The sequence below is a fragment of the Siniperca chuatsi genome, linkage group LG7, assembly GCF_020085105.1.
Source record: "Siniperca chuatsi isolate FFG_IHB_CAS linkage group LG7, ASM2008510v1, whole genome shotgun sequence".
NCBI lineage: Eukaryota > Metazoa > Chordata > Actinopteri > Centrarchiformes > Sinipercidae > Siniperca > Siniperca chuatsi.
Genome location: NC_058048.1, coordinates 27898482 through 27915624, shown reverse-complemented (window position 1 = coordinate 27915624; position 17143 = coordinate 27898482). Strand labels below are relative to the sequence as shown.

At 39.4% G+C, this 17143-nt stretch overlaps 2 protein-coding genes across 2 annotated transcripts in view; both read left to right on the top strand.

Moving 5' to 3' along the window:
• capn5a (calpain 5a) overlaps positions 1 to 11492 on the top strand; it is a 33764-nt gene extending 22272 nt beyond the window's left edge. The window contains exons 4-13 of the mRNA XM_044201537.1: positions 2813 to 3021; positions 4482 to 4674; positions 4795 to 4988; positions 6301 to 6378; positions 6697 to 6892; positions 7040 to 7162; positions 8083 to 8279; positions 9562 to 9683; positions 10513 to 10649; positions 10763 to 11492. Of these exons, the coding sequence (XP_044057472.1) occupies positions 2813 to 3021; positions 4482 to 4674; positions 4795 to 4988; positions 6301 to 6378; positions 6697 to 6892; positions 7040 to 7162; positions 8083 to 8279; positions 9562 to 9683; positions 10513 to 10649; positions 10763 to 10939 (1626 nt within the window). The 3' untranslated portion in view covers positions 10940 to 11492. The remainder of the gene's footprint in view (positions 1 to 2812; positions 3022 to 4481; positions 4675 to 4794; positions 4989 to 6300; positions 6379 to 6696; positions 6893 to 7039; positions 7163 to 8082; positions 8280 to 9561; positions 9684 to 10512; positions 10650 to 10762) is intronic.
• Positions 11493 to 11636: 144 nt separating this feature from the next.
• Positions 11637 to 17099, top strand: si:dkey-182i3.11 (leucine-rich repeat-containing protein 15). Its single transcript, XM_044201535.1, has 3 exons — positions 11637 to 13503; positions 14036 to 14263; positions 14893 to 17099. The coding sequence occupies exons 2-3, from the start codon at positions 14048 to 14050 to the stop codon at positions 16648 to 16650; spliced, it is 1974 nt and encodes a 657-aa protein (XP_044057470.1). The 5' UTR covers positions 11637 to 13503; positions 14036 to 14047; the 3' UTR covers positions 16651 to 17099.
• Positions 17100 to 17143: the final 44 nt, after the last annotated feature.

Genomic DNA, 17143 nt, shown 5'->3' with positions numbered 1-17143 from the left:
CTCTCTCTCTCTCTCTCTCTCTCTCTCTCTCTCTCTCTCTCTCTCTCTCTCTCTCTCTCTCTCTCTCTCTCTCTCTCTCTCTCTCTCTCTCTCTCTCTCTCTCTCTCTCTCTCTCTCTCTCTCTCTCTCTCTCTCTCTCTCTCTCTCTCTCTCTCTCTCTCTCTCTCTCTCTCTCTCTCTCTCTCTCTCTCTCTCTCTCTCTCTCTCTTTTTCTTTTTTTTTTTTTTTTTTTTTTTGTGTGTGTGTGTGTCCCTCCCCTTTCCAACTATTTCCATCACAGTTTCTCACTTTTGTCCCCATCCCCCCCTCCTGCCCACAGGGGAAGTTTGGTTAGGATGCATTGATTGGCATGCCACATAGAGAGAGGGTAGGGGGAGAGCATGGATAGATGAGATCAATGCGAAAACAGCATCAGTCAGAATAATTAGTTGTCTTCTCGTGTATTTAACCCTGATACGTGACATCTCTGCACCAAGCTGTTTCTTCATATGTTTTTGATATGCAATTCAATATGAGCATTTGCGCTATCATGGTCGAATTCTGAACATTTTTCCTAAAGATTTAACCTAAAACAAAAACCTGCCACATCTCATCTCCGGCAGTAGAATAATATGTCTTGGATGTGCTGGAACTATGGATGAGGTTTGAAATGTCTGAATATCAAATGAAAATATTCTAAGCTTTTCTTTTAAAGGCGTTAAGGAGGTGGGTGATGTGTGAGGGCGCTAGGCAACAGGAGGTGCTGATGACGTACGAGAGGGAACTCGGGGAGTTTCCTGAGGGCTTCTGGGAGCTCGACTGGTCTTGGCTCAATGGATCAGTTATTTATTTATATCACTCATTTCACTGAGGAGTGAGTGTGTCAGTGGATGTCAGTGTTAATATGTTGTCAGTAGGGATCTTAGCTCAGGATATGGGTGGATGGCGTTCCCTTGTTAAAAACTCTTTAAATCCTCAGTCGCTCATGTTAATTATAGATGCTGAAGGTTAATTAAGGGGAAACAAGTGGATAACCTAATGTTTTTCAACTTTTTAGGAACTAACAAATGGACAGCTGTATATTTCTTGAGTTAATTTTATTTCACAGTATGTACAGATGGACTAAAGCGTTCTTGGTCGATGCTTTTTCTTCTCATTTATTGTTTGTTTGTTTTTTAAATAGTTTTAAATAGTTTTGGTGACTCATACCTGTGTATGTATCTTAACTGGATATTATTTGTACTCTTTCAAATCGTGCAACAGTTGTATTTATTGATGTAATATTCTTATGAAGAGATGTTCTTAAACTAAAGATATTACATGATTTATATTAGTTCTCACCCTATAGGGGAGCATCTTTAAGTGGAATTTAAGACAATTTCCTTCCTTCAAAAGAAATACACTACTGATTTAGTGTAACTTTGTTGACATGATAGTTTTTATGAAATCCTGAATAAGAAAAGTTATTTATTTTGTTGATTTAAAAAAATAAGTAATTTTTTTTAAAAATTGCTTTGTATTATACATCAGGAAGTACTGTGCACCAGTGTGGCCGAGCTGGGTGATGTTAGTACTGTGGTGAGAACAAGTACGGCCCTATTTTGTGGAGGTGCAATGACCAGCACAAGCAGCACTCAGTTTGGTATTTTACTGACCTTGAAATTCGCTTTGCCAGTCTGTGTGGTATTTTGGTGACTAGCCTAGATCGCACAATGTAGAGAAGAGGCATAAACAGGTGGGAAGTTCATTCAGATGAAGCAGCACAAGCGAGTTGTTTTGTTTGTAATTGGGTCGCAGATGTTGCCCTGAGAACAGAACCACTTCTTCACATTTCTGGCACCAAGAGCAAACAAAATACTGCAACAACAATGGAATAATGCTTAAAATGTATATGAACTATTTTAACGCTTTACTGCCTGTAGATGTGTTTAAACGGTGGTTGAAGCAAGAATATCTGCAAATCAGTCTTCGGTATCGGTTGTCCACAGGCGCTTTTATACCGTATGAAAAGTACTGTATGCGTAGTGCTGGTTGCTGCCCAGCGTCACTGTTTCCATTAGGAGTGAAATTTTACTGGTGAGAGAAAATCATCTTACTAGAGATGTAGGTACACAGCACAAAGTGCTTAAACCTCACTCATTAAAATAGTCTCTTAAATTAAAAGGCTCATGGCCCGGGACTATATACTGGACACCCTTGCCCTACATCAATGCTCCCGTGCCTCAAACTACCGAAACAACACGCAAAAATGGCTGCATGTGACACCCTTTCCTTCACTGCTACTGCACACAGTAATAACCTCAGGTCAGCACTATAAAAATGGTAATGCATTCATATAACCACCTGGAATGTATTAAAACTGGTATGAGGGTATTCTGAATAGCAGGATCAAACCATTCATGGTTGGCGTTGTCGGACAGTTCACTTTAAAGAGGAATTGTTGTTCTACTAACCATATTGCCACAAAACCTAATGTATATGAATGGATAACATCAGAAAATTAGAATGAACACAATTTTATGATCAACTATCAAGTTATGTGTTTAATTTCATATATTTTCCTTGGGGTGAAAAAGTAATATTCCCAGGAAGTAAAAAAAATCTAATTCATACAGGAAAACTTTTGGCCTTTTCTACAGAGAGGTCAAAGGTCAGCGTCAGCCACTGAATAGCGCACTGCGTCTGTTTTTCTCTTGTTTTTATTTTTTCTATTTATTCTGGATCCCACAGTGTAGTATACAAATTAGCACAGATCTCCCTTTACATTTTGAAGTAAAACCTGAGCTTTGACAAGATGAAGACCAAGCTCATGTGTTCTTTCTGTTTTTCTCAGGTGATTCCTGACTGGAAGGACCAGGAGTGGCATGAAGACAAACCGGAGTCCTACGCCGGGATCTTCCACTTCCGGTTCTGGCGGTTTGGTGAGTGGGTGGACGTGGTGATCGATGACCGGCTGCCCACGGTGAACGGACAGCTGGTGTACTGCCACTCCAACGACAGCAACGAGTTCTGGAGTGCGCTGGTGGAAAAGGCCTACGCCAAGTAAGCACTTACACTATGTGTGTCTCTCTTTGACAATTTCAATATAAAAGCAATAACTTGTTCAGCTCTAGTTTAAAGTTATTACAAGGTTATTAAAAAAACATCATATAATTATAAAGAACCACTAAAACTGGCTGCAGATCTTTGCCTGTCAAGGTTGCTTCTGTAAAACAGATCCACTGTTGTACAAGATAAGTTTGTATCAAGCATGATCAAAACTTTCAAACAAAAAAGTCAGTCAGTTGAAAGAAAAGGGTAACACTTCACTCACCCATTTAATAAATGGTTTATAACACACTATAATAAGTTATAAGCAGATATAAGGACACTTAGTGTTTATTAATGTACAGTTTTTGTCAACAACTATAACTTCTCCTCCTCAAGACATATTTTATATTTTTACAGTTGTGTTGTACTTTATTGTTATTCATTATCTGTTTGTACAGCAGCCTCCACTCATGGGTGTCCACAGGAGGAGTTATTGAGTTATTGAGGAGTTGTTAACAAAGACATTTTAATAAACACTTATCTGCTTACAACTATTATAGTGTGTTATAAACCATTACATGTTTATATACAGCTTATAAATGCTAAATAGGGGGACTTAAAGTGTGTGTGTGTATGTATATGTCATATCAGGTTTTGAATGGAGGTAGGCAGGTGGGTGTTTGCCAAATGTGATGTGTGTCTTTTGCTAAATGCTGCTCAAACAAAACACAGTCAACGCCCTGGTGGAGTGTGAATCATTTCAGGTTCACCACAGTCAAAGGAACAACACCGGCTGTTATTGAGTCCATACCGGTTCCTCATTCTTCCCACTTCTTACAGTTTATATGGGATTTAGACAGGCAGTGATGTAATGCTGTTAGTGGGTGACACAGCAGATTGTTGTCGTACACTTAAAATAAAACTCCCAGAGAGCAAACTAATAAGATTCAACATCGAAATGTAGCCTTGATTAAACATTAACATAATCGCAGGGTATAAAATTAATTTAACAATGAAATTTATAAAGGATTTAACGTAAATTTGAATTCAATGCTTGATTTTGAATTGGCTGCATAAGAGAAAATAAATTCCGGACACATCTGTTAAATGTGTAAAATACAGTACATAAAAATGTTAATGACAACTAAATAAGGAATGATTAATTGTAATATGCCATATTAATGACTTATGTGTTAATGTAGACCTATTTTCAGTCTTTTCATTATTTCATCAGAAACAAGAGACTATTTCTCAAATGTATTATGTTTGTTTAACTATGTCATAACTGTTATTTTCTGTTGCAGACTTTTCTTAAATTTGAGGGTAGAGAAACAGGAAAGAATCAGCATGAGTCAAATGTAGTAATTAAGCCCTGGTAGCCCTTTCCTGTCTATCTTCGGCTGTGCTAGAGGCAGAAAAGCCCCAAAAAAAGTATTAATTTTTGCTTAATGATTGCTTGTGTGTGTTTCTAGGATGAGCGGATGCTATGAGGCACTGGATGGGGGCAACACGGCTGATGCGCTCGTGGATTTCACCGGAGGCGTATCGCAGCCAATGGACTTGGTGGAGAACGGGTTCAAAGACGATGAAGAGAAACGCAACGAGCTGTTCGAGAGAGTTCTGAAAGTCCACGACAGAGGAGGACTCATCAGCTGCTCAATCCGGGTGAGGAGAGGACAAACACAAACACACACACAGTGGCTGAATGATTAAATTTAATTTAGGAATGACTGAATGATTTACAGACTGACTGAACCAGTGCTGCCACTTGCCGTGTCGTTGCAGGCAACCAGTGCAGCAGACATGGAGGCCAGGCTGGACTGCGGCCTGGTGAAGGGTCATGCCTACGCGGTGACGGATGTCCGCAGGGTGAGGCTGGGCGAAGGCCTGCTGGCCTTCTTCAGGTCAGAGAAACTCACCATGATCCGCATGAGAAACCCCTGGGGACAGAGAGAGTGGAACGGGCCCTGGAGCGACAGGTGAGGAAGAGGAGGTGTGGAGTACAGGGAGGGGGTTTTACAAGAAAGAGAGTGAAAATGAAAAGGCGGAAAAGACAGATTAACTGAAGAAGGGGAGTCATTCTTGCACTCCATGAAAAATTTTGGTATCAGACTATTAACTGTAGAGGTGCATAAGTCAAGTCTGACACCACCCAAATCAGGTAAACAACATGTAACATAACAACAATGTAAAAATACTCCATTACATGTAAAAGTCCTTCATTCAAAATCCTATTAAGTAAAAATACAGAAGCTTTGTCAGCAAAATGTAGAAGTATGAAATAATGCAAAGTAGAAGTAATTATTCTGCAGTAAAATATCCCCTGTGACTGATTAACTATTCTATATGACATTATTAGATTATTATAATACTGATACATCAATGTGTAAGCAGCATTTTACTGTTGTAGCTGGTCCAGGTGGAGCTAGTTGTAACCACTTTGTATACAGTTAGTTAGTTTAGCCCAGTTGTTCTCTGCCTAGGGGTCGGGCCCCTCCACAGAGTCACGTGATAAAATAAATAATGAGATGATTGATGGCACAGTAAAGAAGAAAAAACAAACATCTGCTAAACAAATTTTATTTTTTAAAATATTAGATCATTTTAGCTTTTTGTCTTGGAAAATTTTTTTAAACCATCTTTGTGTCAATGTCTCTTCGTTGAAACGTCTTATAACTCAGACATGTGAAACAGGACAAGGGGTACTAACTAGACACTGCTTCATTTTGTAAGGAGTCACAGGCCAAAAGGGTTCGGAACCACTGATTTAATCTTTAATTTTATAAATTAACAATTTTATAAGATTATCATATATTTTTAAGGGAAAATCTTAATTTGTAAGGTAACTAGTAACTATAGCTGTCAAATAAATGTAGTGTAAAGTAGCAGAAAATACAAATAGCACCTCAATATTGTACTTAAGTAAATGTACTTATTACTTTCCACCACTGGACACAGGAGATCTCAGGTTTCTCAGTAACATTTCCAGTAGAAATTCTTCATGTTTTAAATTTAGGGTACGAGCTGTATAGCAAAAACTTATCTTAACATTTTACAACTTCAAAATTCATGCCTGAGATATTAACAGGTATGAATTTAAGTTGTAAAACAACCTTTGAAACTCTTTTCCAGATTCATTTGAACCACAGACCATATTTTCTGCACAAATTGTAAATCCTGGGAATCAAGATTTTGACATTTTTAAAACTGTCCAGAGAACATAGCTACGATTTGAACACTTGTATTTTATTATCAGAAGAAGGTAACTGTCCTTTTTCTGCATGTTTGCAGCTCTGAAGAGTGGAAGAAGGTCAGTAAGAGTGAGAGGGAGAGGATCGGTGTCACTGTGCAGGATGATGGAGAGTTCTGGTGAGTTTTAGTGCAACGCTGCCCCCTGTCGGCAGACACAAAGTGCCTAAAGTCATAAGCCTGCAATAATTCTGCCTGCATCTGTTATATTGACTTTGTTCAATCTTCATCTCTCAAGGGTTAATTTGTTGATTTAATAGATAATTTTACTGATTCTTTGTCATTTCTAAACATTTCGTACTGAATTTACACTTCTTTCTCTTCTCTCTCCCTCATTCCTCCTCTTTCATCATAAATCTCTCTGATCATACACTAAATTACTGTTATTGTAAATAAACCAGAATTTCTACTTATCCACCCCTCTTTCTCTCCCTGCAGGATGACATTTGATGACTTTATCGCTAACTTCACAGACCTCATCCTGTGTCGTCTCATCAACACATCCTACCTGAGTTTCCATAAGACCTGGGAGGAGGCTGTGATGCGGGGCTCCTGGCGCCGCCACGACAACCCGCTTCTTAACCGAGCCGGGGGCTGCATCAACAACAAGCAGACCTTCCTCCAGAACCCACAGGTGTTATTTTCTCTCATTTATTCATTATTTCTCAGATTTGGTGTTAGGCAAGACTATGTACTTTGCAATAGTGACAACTCTGTTGTGGAAGAAGGAATGAGCTCTCACAATACGTCTGTATTTCCTTTCTCTGTGTTCTCTGTGTAGTACGTGTTTGACGTGAAGAAGCCGGAGGACGAGGTACTGATCTGTCTGCAGCAGAAAGACCGCAGAGCCACACTGAGAGGGGGACGAGGAGAAAACCTGGCTATTGGCTTCGACATACACAGGGTCAGCTCAGCGTGTGTGTGTGTGCGTGTGTGTGTGTTTTCAAGACATTCCTAGATGTTATTGCAAAGTCCTCCGGGTCTAAGAGTAAACAGAACATTATAACCTTTTATGAAGGTGGGATTTATTGCAGGGCTGTTATATTAGATTACATTACTTTTAGCATGGTGTACCAAATAAACTGGCAAGTGAGTGTATATAATATAACACAAAATAAAATTTAGAATTTTAGAAAATACTGTAATACAGTATGTGTAATCCAGGCCAAGGTGCAGTTGTTGTTTATAAAGTGCCAGTTTCCATTGGCGTGTCCACACTTTTTGAGTGGGGTGGCCCAAGTGGGGCACTGACTTATGCAGGGGTGGCAAGTGTGTGTGTGTGTGTGTGCACGCATACACATACTTCATGCCGCCCCTGCATAAGTAGGAATAGCATTAATTTACCATTTCTGTCTCCACTACTCATATCTACTTTTATTACTAACATTACAATAAGAAATGTTTAAACAGATAAATAGACCTACCAATCACAACAGCTTCCATACTTTATTCTGTAAGTCCTCAAAAAGAAATTGTACCTCCAAAATTGTATTCTTATTCAGGCTAGGCGCTAGTCCGGTCCATTGCTGCCTCTCAGGTTTAAGACTGAATTGCAACTATAAAGGAAAGTCCGGTTTACTCGTCAAACAGTTGGTTCGAATTAAGGTCCCACCTCTGACCGGGCAGATATCCAATCATAGTTTAGGATAATGGGGTGGCACCTTGTGTGGCCAATCAGATTTCAGGCAACTCTGTGGAAACGCCCCTGCCAGTCTCAATACAATAGTTAGGCCAAATACTGTTAAGTCTTCAGCTATTATAGTCCGTGTGCAGCAATCAGAGTCAGTCAGAGAGTGAACGCTGCTGCTGTCTCTCTGTGTTCAGGTGGAGTTAAACAGGATCTACCGTATGCATGTCACCCAGCAGAAGGTTGGTGGGAGCATCTACATCAACTCGAGGTCTGTGTTCACACGCATCGACCTGAAAGAGGGACGGTACGTCATTATACCCACAACCTTTGACCCTGCCCTGGAGGGAGACTTCCTGCTCCGCATCTTCACCGATGTGCCCTCCAACTTCAAGTAGGGACACGCTGGGCTTGTTTTAGTTTGAACTCAGCTTTGGTTGTTTCCGTGTGACCGTTTCAGTGTTTGTTGTTCAGCAAGCCTGAATGTAAATTCTTAAATTAAAAGCTTAAATTCAAAAGCTAATTTAAGCTTTTACATTTAAGCCTTTCAATTTAGAAAGGTGTGATTGAAAAGGAAAATGAAAACATACTAAAAACATTTGAAAGATAAGCGGAATTAAGATAAAAAATCTTTTAGCCATTTTATTTTCAATTTAGCTTTTCTTTGTATGTAAATGAGGAGGCGTGGCCTGAAGAGTGGAAGGTAAAGTATATTGTATCTGGCATCAAATACCATCAGCATGATATTTTTTCCAGATGACAAAATATATCATCATATTTTGATGTGATAATTCTACATATAGCACAGATTTTCCTGGATAATCCAGCGATTGCCATGAAACCAGCTTCATATATGTATTTATTGCAGTTGGTGATTATTTAATGTGCAACTGTCAAACAAACTGGGGACTGAAGAGCGTTTTTGTTTTGATGAATAATCGTGACAGATGGCTGAGGCTGCAGACCTTTTCCATTGTCCAAGTAGCATAGAGCAAACCATCATCTCCGGTGTTATTGGATCCTCATTAAATAGCTTCCATCAAAATATAGTAAATAAAAGTTCATTATCATTGTATTTTTTACAAAATACTGACGTGATGCGACACATTACCTGCAGCACATTATTGACTCTGAGCAGGTCTTAGGATTCCTCTGGACTGCCTCTAATTTCTCTCAGACTTAGGAGCTACTTTTAGTGCTAAAATGCTTTGTGAATTACTCTTAGACTAAAAACTGAGGGGTCTTAAAGTTAGCACTGTCATGCACATTATTTTTAGGAGTTTCTTTTAACTCGTCCACTAAGCAGCTACTTTTAGCCTGAGGATGTTTTGTGATTGCAGCAGGTTTAAGTTAAACCTCAGGTACAATGCACTCTAGCTGCATTTCAATGACTTTTACAAGACACAGAAACAGGTTTAGACTAAACCACAGGTGCAGTTTACACCACAGTAAAGCAACTGGTAAGAACTGGGTTTAAGAGACCATGTGATTTTGTTCCAGACTACACAGGTTTAAACCTTAAACCACAGCTAAGCTAATGACCAACATGAGTAATAGCCCTTTTTTAACAACAACATACACATAAGATACTAGATAAAAACCTAAGAACATGAACACAAGAACAAATACAAGTACCCCTCTGCCTGTCTGTCTCTCTCCCTCTGTCTGCCCTGCAGGGAGCTGACTCTAGATGAGCCTCCACAGACCTGCTGGTCCGGGCTGTGTGGTTATCCCTCTCTGGTCACTCAGGTCCACATACTGAAGGCTAGTGGACTCGCAGGACAAGACTCTGATGGAGGTAGATTTTAGTTTTTTCATGAGTCATCAACAATGAGACACTTTACAGGATATTTGCTTAACACCACCAACAGATTACTGACTCAAAATTACCAGAGTTTAATCAGATCACTGAACTTCATACCACTGTTTAGTGGTATGCCCTGAATTATTCTTGTGTTAGTTTGTATTATTATAATTGAACCCCCACCTTTTATTTTTTGGGTTATTAGTAAAATTCTTTGTCACTTTTAATTAACAAAATCAATCTCACTTGTATATTTATATACCAATTTATATACCAATACAAGGACTTAAAAAAAAGTCTTTCCTTTTGAATCTCACAAGAGCCGCATCTGCGCTCATGCATGTCCACTGGATAATTAACTGTATGCACTGTATGAAAAATACATAAAAGTCAGTAGCCCGAGTTAGTTATATTTGTTTTCAGATTTAGTGATTTTGAGATAAGACCTCTGGTTGGATACAAATATTTCTACTATATTGTCTTGTTTAGAAGTGAACAGAGTGACTCCCAACTGTGCCTGAATTTTTCCACACCTTAATTGTACAGTCATGTAAAGATGCAGCTGCCTATTTTAGCCTCTGCTATATACAACACGTTAGCTAGAAGAATGGTGTAGCTAAGCCACAATGGAGATGTGGTTTGCTTTTGTAGCTTACAAGCTGATAATAAAAACAAAATGAATCAAACATTTCTAATCTTAAATAGCACATCAGGTTTATTAAACTGACAGACATGTTGTACATCCAGAAACAGTATCACCTGTTCTCAGCCGCTGGTGTGTGTGTGTGTGTGTGTGTGTGTGTGTGTGTCTGTGTGTCTCCAGTGTCGGACCCCTACGTGATAATTCGTTGCGAAGGAAAGAAAGTTCGCTCTCCTGTCCATAAAAACACATGCAACCCAGCCTTCGACACCAAGGGGCTCTTCTACAGGAAGAAAGCCAAGCAGCCAATCAGCATCGAGGTTTGTGTGTGTGTGTGTTGGTAGCCAAGTGAGGCTGACAAGACAATCGTGTACCTGTGTGAATTTTGTTGTCACATTCAAGCAGTGGATTCCTCTCTCACTGCGTCTCTCAGATCTACAACCACAACGTGTTGATGGATTCCTTCCTGGGTCAGGTGACGTTGCCAGGTGAGCAAGGCGATTTCCAGCAGACGCTTCACCTGAGGGACAAGGGCGGTCGCCAAGACAACGACCTCCCCGGAACCCTCACTGTCGCCATAGTGACCAGCACGGTGCTCACCAACATCTGAGACAGACCACGAGAACCGTCCAGTCAGGGTTGATTCAGCTGTCCGATCTGTTGCTCTTTTTTTAATTAAAGTTTACCAAATTACCAGTTTACCACAAAATGTGTGTGTGCCTATAAGAGTAAATATTCGGCAGGAACAGAGGGTTTACTTTACTTTAGTAGGTCTGTAAAGATCATCAGAGGAGGTGATGAAAAATATGATGCCCCTAAATGTTTACAAAATGATTTACAGTACCTGTATTGTTGTAAACATGTCTGTGAAAGAAATTGCAAATGATCTCAGCTATCTTATAAACACTGTTTACAGCTCTTTAGATTAGCTTTTCCTCTTAGCAGCTCTCATGTTGCGTCTATCAACCACTACTTAGTGTAATTTTTATTCTACTGTTTAATCTGTTTTATTCTAATTTAGCTTGTTATCTTATATTTTAATTTACTCTATGTATGTATTTTTATATTGTCTTTTTATATCGCCTTGTTTCTTTTGTATCTTGTCTTAATGCCTTTCATGTCTTAAATATATATATATAATAAACACTTTACAGACACATTAATTCATCAGCCTGAACAATCTGTTCCATAGTTGCAATCTGTGAACCCAAATCTAACTCCTGCCCACCCTTCAGTGCCTACTGATGGGCCTGAGGGAAACAACACCAACCCCCGACTGGGAGAGTAAAACCCTCTAATGGGACAACTGTGGACTAAAATCGAACCCAAAGGAAATTGATTATGGGTAACTTTCTGGGGCAACCCAAATGGAAAGTGATAGGTGAAGGGCTTTTACTGTGCAAAGGAGGTTTGGACGCACGAAAGATGCAGTTTGGTTGTTTTTTGTGTTTGTGGAATATGGGCAACAAAAATTAAGTTAAGGTGGATGATGTTGTAAGTGTAGCAACGTTTTATGCATTTAATTTAGAGAACAGCAGTCACCTCAAATCAGAGGACAAACCCACTTCTATTCAGCCGATTTTACATATCAGAGTCTGTTTACAGGTCTTGGGGAGTATTACTGCATATGTGAAAAAGGTTGTAGGCTATAAAGTAACAAGACCTGCCAGCATACCTAGTCACTGCATGCCTTCCTTGTTTGCTCTCATTTGTTTGGCCTTTTGTTTGAGTTTGTCAGATTGCGTCCCTTCTGGTTTTACCTCTATCTTCTGTAATGTAATGTGATTTTATGTTGTCATGTTTTAACCGTGCCGATTGTCTGCTTAACATTGCTTTGTATTAATTGCCTGCATTTCACATTTCCTACTTTGCATGATGCTGCTTTACTCCTCTAAGCTCTTCATCCTGTTCAGCTTTTGCTTTCTGCTGTTGTAATTTTTCATATCGTGGGTTTTATTGTTATTTTATTGACAATGGGTCAAAGGACAAAGGTGAATGGCGAAGGAGTAAAATAATTAAATTAAGAAAATAAATATAAGGCACATTAGATTGTTTTATAAAATACACATATAACATTTAATTGTGTCCATATAATCTTTATATAATTTTAGAGTGTTGATCAAATATGTATGAAGCCCATTTCCACAAACATTTCTATTTTATGCTCTCATAATTATAACTTACTAAGTCAAACATTTTAACGTCTCAAGATTTTACTTATCTCATACGTCATGATAAATATAACAATGCTTATGATGAATTCATCATAATTTTGACTTATATTGTGACTTGGTAACTAAAAAAAATGTATTTACTATCATAAATTCAACTCTGTATCTCCCAATTTTGAATTAGTAACTCAAAGTTGAACCTACTATTTCAGTTTTTTCTACATATTTTAACATTGCAGATAAACTTTTAATTCGATAATTTTAACATATAATGAGTATTAAATTTATTTTTATCACATATAACTTTAACTTTACTGTCCCCAAGGGGAAATTTGTCTTGCAGCCAGGTAAAACATTGAAGACACAGAGACTTAGGCAGACGGACTGAGGTACATAAAACACGATTAAATACATAAAACATGAACACATCAAGTAACTTTTCATGTATTTTTTTTGGCTGATATGGGCTTCCATACTTGGTGTTACTTTATGGTTGGGCCTTACAGAGATGTGTATTTGGGGTTAGGAAATCTGACAGGTCACAGAATGCATAAACACTGGTGCTAACACTTTCATGAGTCTAGCATTAGTCCCTATCCTGTATATTTGAATTTTCCTCCTATTTAAGTGTATGGATAGGTGTGTGTGTGTGTTTCTGTATTATCAACCCATTCCTGATTGATCTCAATTTCTGCAGAAGAAGAATTATTCTAAAGATGAACCTGCTGATGTGGTTTGTTAGTGTGCAGTGGGGAGTTTTTAACCCTGTCTTTATGCATGACAAAACTGTGCTGTGCAGGTATGAGATGCTTTTGTCAGAGATGTGGACCTTTAACCACATCGGACTGACCTATCTTTGTTTTTGTTGTTCTAAGAAAAGTCATTTCGTAACCACAGCTTCCTCTGCAACAGATGAACGTATCTCACAGGCTGCTCGCCTCTATGGGCAAGTCTACAATCATCCTGCAACAAAACAACTTCAAGCACGGCCTTCTCATCAGTGGTAAGTTTTGATTTAAAAGCAATTATAACAAAGCAACAGTAACACTTTTTTTTTTTACTGAATACATGATTGCACACACCTTTAACACTTTTGACTCCACCCAGAAATATAAATCTTGAAGCTATTTAAATTGTAATTTATGTTCAAGAACAACTAATTATCATCAATCAATGTATTCTAAAAATGTTTGCAATATAAAGTTAATTTCTCTTTTTGTCTAACTAAATTGAGGCCTTTACAAATCAGCAAATTATGACAGTTCAAGGAATACAACATGCAAAATGAAAAAAATAAAAATCTATTCAGGACATATTAGAATATGTGTTACAAACCACGTCTGGATGTACAGAAAAAAATAGTTTTTTTTTTTTTTTTTACTTACCTCTCTATCAGATTCAGTTCTCCAAAACCAAAGCAAATTTGAATTGAATACAATGAGTTAAAATCAATAATTTTTGAGGTGTATAAAACACTTTGCAATGGAACAATATTGTACTGTTTCAATTCTTCCATGTTTTATGTTTGTTTTCAGCGGTAGCCGACCATGCTGGCAGCCTTAACTCTGGCCTCCCTGAGCCTCTTGGCGTGGGCGACTAATCTCTGCCCCCCAGCCTGCCAATGTCTCCACAACCTGACCACTACTGTATGTCCAGAGAAAAGACTGGACCAGATACCTGAGCTGCCAGAGGGCACAGAGCAGCTGTACATCTCATACAACGAGATACAGGAAATACCCCACCGTGGGCTGGAGAAGCTGCAGGTACGAAACATGCAGCAGCCTTGAAACTGTGCTTTGCGTGATACTTTTGAAAACGATGCAGCACTGTGGGCTGTTGGTTAGAGACTCCTGCAGCAGGAAACATGCAACTCTATTAAGGTAGTCATGTAATGCTCCACTAGTTAACATCTTTTATATCAGCAATGAATCAAATAACTACATGTAATATGAAAGATTAAACCCACAGAGATTTATCAACCCTGTTTCATGCAGAGTAGGCAGCAAACAAGTCCCACTGCTCCCTACCTGTCCAGCACCAAACGGACACTGAAGTATAAAAACATTTGTTGCCTTAGTATTTCTTGGCCAGGACCAGTTGCCAGGCAGCCAGCGGAGACCAGGATACCCACAGTAAAATAGCAAACTGCTTTTAATGGATTCAAGGCGCAAAAACAAAAATGACCATAACAGAACTCCATTATCAGTTGGTGAAATTCTGCTTTTCAAAACCAAATTTCTGGCACGTAGGCTAATCTCTTTGGAAACTAAGACTTAATTCAAGTTTGATGTATTATCTTACACTTATAATATGTTTTTTTCTATGATATTTCTAAAGAATTACACATAACAGACATTTCACAAGTCCTCTCTCCTTCCTGGATTTTCTGTAGGTTCTGGACCTGACTAAGAATCAGCTGAATGTCTTCCTATCCCACAACCCAGTTTGGCCCAATATGACAAAACTGACGAAACTCTTTCTACGAGACAATGGCTTGACGCTTCTACACCCTGGTCAGTTCCTAAACTGCCCTGCTCTCACCTTACTGGATTTGAGTGAGAACCAGATTAAATATCTATCAATCGGATTCCTCCATGGATTAGCTAATCTGAAGACGCTGAATGTGAACTTTAACCAGATTCGAATGTTACAGGTTGGTGGACTGGACGGAGCCTTCGCCCTCACTGACTTCTACCTTAACCATAATAATATAACAAAGATAGAGGATGGTGTATTCAAGAACTTAACTGTGTTGGAGAAACTTGTTCTGTCCAGAAACAGAATCACAAGTGTGGGCAAGGCCAGCTTCAGAGGAGCGACAGCTCTCCAACACCTTGACCTGAGTGGCAACATGCTGGTCACTGTTCCAGCTGAGGCATTGAGGGATGTAATCAGACTCGAGCATCTGTATCTACAGAAGAACCGCCTCATCAGCCTTCCAGAGGATTGCTTCTCCTCTCTGAGCCTATTGGTTCATCTAGACTTGAGCAACAACAAGCTGACCACTCTGTCTGAGGGATCCCTGAGAGGTCTGACCATGCTGAGTGAGCTGGACCTCACTCGCAACCTAATAGATTCTCTTCCCTCAAAAGTCTTCAGTGACCTGATCAGCCTTAAGTTACTTGATTTGTACAGGAACAGACTGACATCTCTTCCTCTGGACATATTCAGTAACTTGAACAACCTGCAAGAGCTGCAGCTGGACAGCAATCAGGTCTCTGCCATACCAGTTGGGGTATTTTCTTCACTGTCCAAACTTAAAGAGCTACAGCTGTCGAACAACAGCATCCTGGAGCTCCACCCTGCTCTGTTCAACAAGCTAAAGTCACTACAGAGCCTGCACTTGGAGCACAACGCTCTGAGGCACCTTCCCAAAGGCGTTTTCCACAAGATGAGGGACCTCAAGGAGATACACCTCAATGACAACCGCATCAGGTCTCTACATCCCTCAGTCTTCCATGGTTTGGTGAAAATACATTCGCTGAGTCTCTCTCGCAACCGTATCTCAGAGCTGTCTCCTGATTACTTTGTAGGGTTGACCCGCCTTAAAGAGCTCAAGTTGAGCTTCAATCAGCTGCGCAATATCCCGTTCAACACCTTCTATCACCTCCACAACCTCCGCAGGCTTCAGCTAAAGAACAACAGCCTGGATAGTTTACACCCTCAGCTCTTTGCTCGACTTTCAAAGCTAACAGAACTCAACTTGGATGGAAACAAACTGGATCACCTGCAGCCTGATGTGTTTCAGGGACTTACAAACCTCCAGAAATTGAGTTTGAAGTCCAACCAGCTCAGAGCAGTGGAGAATGGGACTTTGGAGCCTTTAAGAAACCTTAGCGCTGTCTATCTGTCAAGTAATTTGTGGGACTGCACCTGTGCACATATTCTCTACATCAGCAGCTGGGTCAACATGCACAGAGACAAGCTCAGAGACAAGCCCATCTGCTTCTTCTCTTTGTCAAACTCCATTTCTCCGCCCTCTTCTTCCTCGCCCTTTACTGGAGATACGCCTCTCTCGCAGGCAGCTCTGTCTCCTTTGATGTTACAAGATCATTGCATTACAAGTGCTGCAAGTGGCTCATCACCTTATTTTCCTCTAGAAATGCTGAGTCTGCTCACGATTTCTCTCGTAGCTGTCAGCCCACTGTGACATCCTTTGTAGTGGTTTTGTCCTCTCTAATCTTTTTTTCCCCTGCCTTTGCTTTTCATGTCTGCACTTGGTTTTCAAGTATTTGCACCCCAATCTCAGTATACTGTAAGTTTGAATATCTATAGATGCATAAAAAAAATGTGTAAATCAGATTAATTCGGGGAAAATTTGCACTGAAATACTGTAAGTGCAAGACAGTACTGTGAGTATTAAGAAGATCCTTGCAAAACTGGAAAATAACCCAAACTGTTAATGATTTCATTGACAATAAAATCTGGGGCTGAGGGATTTAATGTGGATATGAGCATAAATGCTTTGGTAGTACGAATAAGTGGTTCAACTTAAATTTTGAAGTAAAGCGTCACCATAAAACATGGACTCTATTCTAGTGATTTGCACCAGCTCCTGGTTTTGTATCTTGATGATATTAAGAGTTAATTGTCTTACTTTACGGTGAGGGTTGAGCAAGTGTTCATAAATATTGTGAAAAGTG

Excerpts from the sequence above, each read along its gene's own strand:
- si:dkey-182i3.11 (XM_044201535.1), top strand. The coding sequence starts at position 14,048 with ATGCTGGCAGCCTTAACTCTGGCCTCCCTGAGCCTCTTGGCGTGGGCG. Across the intron at positions 14,264-14,892 it reads GTGGGCTGGAGAAGCTGCAG|GTTCTGGACCTGACTAAGAA; the intron begins GTACGAAACATG and ends GATTTTCTGTAG.